This window comes from Carassius auratus, chromosome 27, assembly GCF_003368295.1.
Source record: "Carassius auratus strain Wakin chromosome 27, ASM336829v1, whole genome shotgun sequence".
Classification (NCBI taxonomy): Eukaryota; Metazoa; Chordata; class Actinopteri; order Cypriniformes; family Cyprinidae; genus Carassius; species Carassius auratus.
Window position 1 is genome coordinate 28,318,231 of NC_039269.1, and position 7,545 is coordinate 28,325,775.

Below are 7,545 nucleotides of genomic sequence, written 5' to 3' on the forward strand. Positions count from 1 at the left end.
TGTGAAACAGCACAATGCTTCCAAATTGATAAACAGTGTGTGCGGGATATGTGTACCAAAAGTTTTTAAGTTCTTAAGTAAATATTGCCCTGAAATGTTTAAGGACATCTAAATGAACCGATGCGTTTGTTAAACTATTCAACTTTGTAAATCTTTGTTGTTTGATCGAAGAATCAATTAAATGTGTACATTTTGAAATCTATCAGACACTGTATCACATATTTCTGTGATCTTCATAGACTGAGATGTTTTGGAGTTCTCTAAAACTGAGCGGGCATCATTGACTGTTTGTAATGACCGTGAAGGTTAACTGTTTAAAACTTTGATCAAGTCTAGAGTTGAAATCAAATGTGATTGTACAAAAGAATAATACTTTGCCAATGTTTAGAGCAGAGTGGTTCATGAACACAGTTATTGATGTTGGGACGTTTGAGAGAGAGTCGGAGACAGTGAGGACACTGGACCAATGGCAGGAAACACCTGTGTTGGTTTTAATTAAAAAAGCACAACGATGAATAAAACTGACATTATGTTGTATCCTCAATTGAATTTTCTTGATCATCTGAAGAAATAAAAGAAAAATGTACAGTGCACATGCATCAAAATAAGAAACAAAGTGCTTTATAAAAGTGAAATGATTTGAAATAAACACCTAGTGATGAACGCACACTGAAACAACATTTGAGAATATAAATAAACATATTCATCAATAATGCATTGAAGACGAAGTTGGAGAAGAGTGGTTTGTTGTACCTGTTCAGCCAGCCATGATGTGTTTTACAAAAGCTGCGAAAAAAGAAAAGAAAATAAAAATCAATATTCCATGCTAATGCATTTCTAGTTTATAAAAACAATTTTTAAAGTGTGTACAAGCTCACCTTCGTAGTTTATACAGCCGTTGGCATCCTCCTGTCCAGCCATCAGCTGCTCGACCTCATCTTCCTTCATCTTCTCACCTGCAGAGAAGTACGTTTCACACGTTTCACAGCGCTCTACATGTGTGCAGGACTGGTTTCTTGTGACCATTCGGTGTGATTATAAAGTGTCAGATTCTAGTCTGATGCCAGTGTATTCGAAACTAAGATGGTCTCTTGATTTTACAGTGACAGAACCCAATCATAATGCTAAAAATGTACTTCCAAAAATTCCCCGCAGGAATTTGCAAAATGCAAAAGAATATTAAATTAGTTTATGATAATTATTTTAGATGTTGAAGCTTACCCAGGGTAGCGAGGACGTGTCTGAGTTCAGCACCCATCACTGTCCCGTTGCCCTCTTTGTCAAACACTCTCAGGCCCTCAACGAAGTCTTCAAAGGTGCCGCGGTCTTTGGCCTTGCAGATGTGTTGATGCAAGGGCAGGAACTGTTCAAAGTCCAGCATCTTCACTTGCATTTCTGCCAACAAAAGAAGCCAGATGAATCTGTGTGGCATGTTCGGGCTGAACAGTTTGGCTCTAGTGTTTGAGAGTATGTTCATCTTTGATTAATGGACCGTGGAGGTCCAAGGGACGGATTCTGTTCTCACCTTCAGCTTTGGGTTTGCCTAACACGTACATAACTTCAGCGTTGGTGGGGTTCTGACCCAAAGCCCGGATCAGATCACCACACTGAGCGTAGGTGATTTTCATCTCGTTGGTTGGCGTTCTGTCGAACAGTTGGAACGCATCCTTGAAATCTGCAGAGAAAAAGACAGTCAGACTTGAGCTTCTCGCTCTCCAACAGACATTAAACCTGTATGATGCCCATGCTTTAGAGCACTGACAGTTTGAAGTCTCTGTTAGATCTCTGTCCTGGAAACACGGCGTTGAGTTTTTTTTTTTCTTTTACTTTTTTATATTCCATTCCCTCACTTTTGGCTAAAATCAAAACTATGTGAATGATCTGCTGTGGTGACCCCTGTATGAGTTTCTTTCTTCTGTTCAACACAAAGGAGGACATTTGGAAGAATGTTGGAAACCGAACAGTTGACGGTACCCATTGAGTTCCATATTGTGAAAAAAAAAAAAAAAAAAAAAACTTTATATATATATTCTGTGGAAGTCAATGGCTACCGGCAATTTCTTGGTTACCAACATTCTTCAAAACTAACGGCATGATTTTTATAATCTTAAAACTATATATTTCTGCCATATTGACATTACTCTGATAACATATCACTCATAACTGTAATGTATAAACATTAATTTTCTACAAAGTTTCTTTGAAATTATATATTTATCGGTGCTAACTCATGCAAAGACATTTTTATGCATTGGTTTTTGTTTTATAGTATTATTTTGGCTATGACAATTTAAAAATAACCATGAAAATGATGCAAAAGCAAATTTTATGACTTTGACTTGTTTTGAAAAAAAGAATCTGAATTAAATTTCCTGAAATAGTTTTGTTGTTTCTTGTATCAAGCACAAATCTAAGATGTTTCTTTTAGTAATTTTAATTTTAATTTTAATTTTTTAATCATTTAGGTATTTTTACTGCAAGTAAAATAATAACATAACAAAAAAAATTATATTTATTAATTTGTTTATTTGTAGTATAGACACATGCAGCAGTGTAATTACAGTGTTATTTGCTGTAAATCTCCTCTTCAAGATAAAGTAATTTTGAAATCACTTACCCTCAATTTGCTCAGCAGTGAATTCAATCTGCAAAAAGATAATCAAATCATAAGTTAAATAAATAAATAAATGATAAATAATCACGCAAAACACTGAAGTTAAATAAATCACAAAAGACTACAATTGGATTGCATGTTGAAAATGTGATATTAATATGTAGGTGTTATTTGTCCTTCAGGGCCTGACCCATCCTCCGGACACATGTCTGCACACTCATCCAGCTCCGGTTACACAAACTCAATCCTGTTTGTCCTGTGACTCATTGTCCAAAAGAATTTATGAGCAACCTTGATCCGGAGGGTGCATGTGGCCCCGTGGGTGTAAACCTAATACCACTTTTGTCATTATAGCACAAAGTTATCAGTCAGGGTTAGCAGACTTTGACAGTAATTGAAGGCTGCAAATGCATGTCACTGACAAGAGGCTCTTTAAGGCCTTAGGAAATGGAAACATGCCAAATAATGAAACTGTAACTGTGCAACATGTCAAAGCAACTACATTTTCAAAGACATAACTTTATATTTTCTCCATGCATGCTGTATCGTTAATGCAGATTGTTAATGTATATTGCTTACTGAAACATCATAAAAACAATGCCACTGGACGCAGGAAATGATAGAGTTACCATAGATGATGCTTCTCAGTAATCAGAGCTCATTAGAAATGCTGCATCTATTCTAGATGAATGCCATGTCTTCAATGAAATCTGTAGAAATCGTGAATCTGTGAAGGCTTCGGAATGAATAATCCCTTAAGTTTGGGTGGTCCATTCTGGAGCACATAATCAAAATCCCATTGTGTGTGGCCTAAACCTCAATGGTTTGGAACGTGTCTTATGGCCTCTCCTAACCTCAACATTTTTAGACTATGGAAATGGGGTGTAGAGTGGCAATGTAGACCACTAAAATATCTCCTCTGAAACTTGAGCTTTCTTGTCAGTTTTCCACCATTACACTAGGAAATCCAAATATTTCTTGACCTGCAAAAAAAAAACTAAAGGTTCGGAAAGTGATACGCCACTGGGTATTATGTTGTATTTATATGTTTCGCCTTTAAATACATGGAACTTCTGCGAGTTGCTAAAACATTTGGATTTGGGAAAGACAGAATGCAGAATTCTCAGACAATAGCCAAACAAACACTGACAGTTGTTTAGTTCAAGTAAATAGCTTTTCAAATCAATTATGAGCTCTGCAGATTAGAAAAATATGTGCACAACACACTGCCAAACAGTGACGGTGGAAGATTGCATTTGTAGATGCTTAGCCAATGATTCTGCAGGTTGTTCTTTTGGGTGCATAACACTCTCTACATTAAATGGTGTCTGTGAAGATGCTTAAAATAGCTCATGGACATCGATGAAAGCAACAAGAGCCTAGCAGTTGTCTGTGAGAAGGTAACATGTGTCAGAAGATATAATAGACTGATATCAAGATACTATACATTCTTTAAAACAGAGTTTTCGCAGTGATGCCATAGAAAAACCACATTTGTTTCCTAAAAGAACCGTTTAGTGAGTTAAAAGATTGAAGCACATTTTAATATTCTAAAGAACCTTTTATGCAATATAAAGAATCCTTGTATCTTTATGGAACCATCAATGGCAGTAAAGAACTTTGTAATCTAGAATTAATAAAACAAACAGAGGCCAATCGATTGCAATTCAAGTGCCTTGAAGTCTTTGATCAGAAGTAGCAGGAATGATAGCTAACTACATTTTCCTCTTCTCTTGGTCTTCATCATAATTAATAGGGAAACCGAAGACACAATGCTCAGTGTAAACCAAACGGACCAGTGGCTACACTGACATTAGTCAGACTAGACACCATATTCAATTTGACAGAAATGCATTTTAAGTCTAAAATGTTCACAATATTTGAATTGGAAGTTCTATTTCAATTCGTTGGCATGCAACAAGCCACTGATGGGTTGCATTGTCCCTGACTAAGTCCATCTCTTGCAGTGGATCTCAACAACTTAGATGTCAGTACCTTGACTTCAGCTGGGTTAAACTCGGGCTCCTTGGGGGGCTCCGGCTCTGGGGGCTTGGGTGCAGCTACTGGTTTGGGCTCTTCCTTCTTCTTGGGGGCCATGATGATGGTTACGATGCAACACAGAGGGACGGAGACAGCACAGGGTCAGACACGCTCTGGGTACAGGACTCCATGCTGCCAGAGGGCACTTTATCCTCGGGCTGACAGGTATGTCCTGCCCCCTTTTGTCCCAGAAAGGTGCCAAATACAAAGAGGAACGCCGTAAAAGGACACGGCCAATGGCTTCTATTTGAGACACATTTGTCCTCTCACAACAGACGCTCTTTGTCATCTGTATTGGCCATACGAGTGAAAGAGTTTGTTCATTTAGCTAGAAACCGTGGATTTTGGTCATCTTTACAGCTCCGGTGAAAGATACACAAGGTCACTTCCTGTCATTCAGAGTCAGGCTTGTATTCTTTATAATCCATGCATCTCCTCCAAATCCGTTCTTCAACCTCTTCAGGGATAAATTGGAACATCAGAGTGTTATTCCAAATGATTCAATTCAATCATGCATGTTTCTATTTAAAAGCCTAATCACTAAAATATGTATGAGGCTCCTAATGTCATAGAATATATATATATATATGAGATTAAAATGTTATTTACATTAACAACAACCAATACATTTTGGTTCAATAAGGAACTCTGTAAATCTTCTATGAAATCAGGTTCTACACATTTTAATCTCTAACATTAATTTTCAGCAGGCTCAAGTGGCAGATTATTACCCATCAATATTCATCTACAAGATGAAGAAGCTCTGAGGGATTTTCTGCCAATCACAAATTAGTAAAAAAAAAATAAAATAATAATAATAATAATAATAATTTCTATAGTAAATGGAGCAGAACACTAATTAAAACCAAGGTAAAGTGTGTCAAAATAAATAAATAATTTCCTGGGTCTTGCCAAAGGTAAATGTTATTAACTAGATATTTTTGTAACATCTATAACAGCTAAATCTAAGTCAGCTAAAGAAAACTGATCAAAGAAGAAAACAGAAAAATAATTAAAAATAATCCCACTTTGAGACCAATAAATTGACATTAAAGTTATTTTGATTAAAGACTTTGAACATTTTGAACATGATTAATTTTTTTTTTTTTTTTACCAATAATGAAATTAAGCTCCTATTGAAGAGGGTAATAATAATAACACAATATATTAAATTTTAATGGTTCTAAAAGATTATTATTATTTTTTTTTTTTTACTTATTGATGCTTTCCCAGAGGAAAAAAATGGTTGCTTGTAGGTTGCTTTTCCTAATTTTAGAATATTCTCAGATTTTTTCCCATTTTAGTATCAACAGTGCATCTGAAGCTTCTGATAAAAAAAAACCTTCATGAGTCAAAACTAAGAAATCAGTTTGAGAAACATGAGAGATTGTCTTGTATGTCACATTTAAGTAGCAATTTTATCTTCAAATATTTTCCCTGAAATTGTATTTATTATTAACCCATTACCCCCCCCCCCCACACACACACACACCAATATTATAAAAATGGAAACTGTCCTTTAAATAATATTGTGCATTTCAGATGATCTCTATGTTAGTAGATGAAAATCATCATATATTTATCTTGCAGCACACATTACAAAGAAATGAATAAATGCAGTCTGTTTGATTGTAGAGATGAGTGAGAGTGAAATGGATGAGAGTAAATCAAAAACACTGATCATGGAATTCAGAACTGATGTCTATATTAAGAGTGAAGTAATGAGGAAATAGGATTAGATTTATGCTTCTTTTTTTACACAAGAAAATGCTATCATTTGTCCTTGAAGGCAGTCATATACAATCTGGGAATTCATAAAGTGACACAGGAAGTGCTTGTAATACCAAGTCTCAGGCTTTGTTCAAATAAGTAAAAGCTAGAAAGTGAAGGAATGAAGAGAAAGACAATTTGTCATGTCAAGTAGCATCGAAAGAGGTGCGTTTTCAGCTATTGCTTGAAAATGGTCAGGGATTCAGAATTCCAGATATGGGTGGGAAGATCATTCCACCAGCCATGAATGAAGTTGATTTTGGTGCAATTGAGATAATTTATGAAACTTAAGAGGAGACAAATGTGAGGGGTTAGTTTTTATTCATTTATTTATTTTAGAAAGCAAATGTGAGAAGCAGGAGACTCAGACAAAAGTCTCAAGTTGGTGTTCATGTAACCATTTATATCTAGGAAAATAATTTAAGTTGTTAAAGAGATAATTCTGGTTCATTCATTCATTCATTTAACCTCTTCGGCAAAAGTTTGGTAAAAAAAAAGAAAAAAAAAAGAAAGATAATTCTCAACAATTTTATAATATAAATACTTGATATACTATTTTTTTTTCAAACATGCTTTTAGTCCAGGTGTCCTCATATGAGGAAAGTCATATTTTGATTTAAAACCCCAAAAAACATGAAAACATTTTCCTGAGATGTTGATTTCTGACACACGGTTTAAATATTTGTCAGATTTAAATGATAGTTACAAAATATTATATTTCCATAAGAGTGTCATTAAATTCTTATCAGACATTTTCGAAATATTTAGTATCTCTGAAAAGCCTTGGATGTGCTTTGTACAGGACATCTAGAATTAAATCTTTGGTATGTATAGTCTCAGAGAAATTCACTAAAATGTAATGTCCTCATAAGGATACAGGTTCTCAGGAGGTTTAAAAAGCTGCTTTAGGTGAACTCGATGTGTTTGACATCTTTAAAATGCATGTTTTGTTGTTGTTGTTGTTGTTGTTTTGGTTCCCTCCTGATGACTTACAAATGTGCATTTCCAGTAATTAATTCTGAAAAAGTCTTGGTGCAAAATCCTGGAGTTGTCCATTCATCAGCCAAAAGACCACCAACTGATCTTGAGTGCTGCAAATGTGAGGAATCACAGCTGATTCA

At 35.3% G+C, this 7,545-nt stretch overlaps 1 protein-coding gene across 1 annotated transcript; it reads right to left on the reverse strand.

The window, feature by feature from the left end:
- Positions 1-454: 454 nt before the first annotated feature.
- Positions 455-4,797, reverse strand: myl13 (myosin, light chain 13). The gene is made up of 7 exons (XM_026207007.1): positions 4,610-4,797; positions 2,618-2,645; positions 1,526-1,675; positions 1,222-1,395; positions 879-956; positions 754-786; positions 455-562 (listed from the first exon to the last, which is right to left on the reverse strand). Exons 1-6 carry the CDS (start codon positions 4,709-4,711, stop codon positions 758-760), a joined length of 561 nt encoding a protein of 186 aa, XP_026062792.1. The 5' UTR covers positions 4,712-4,797; the 3' UTR covers positions 455-562; positions 754-757.
- Positions 4,798-7,545: the final 2,748 nt, after the last annotated feature.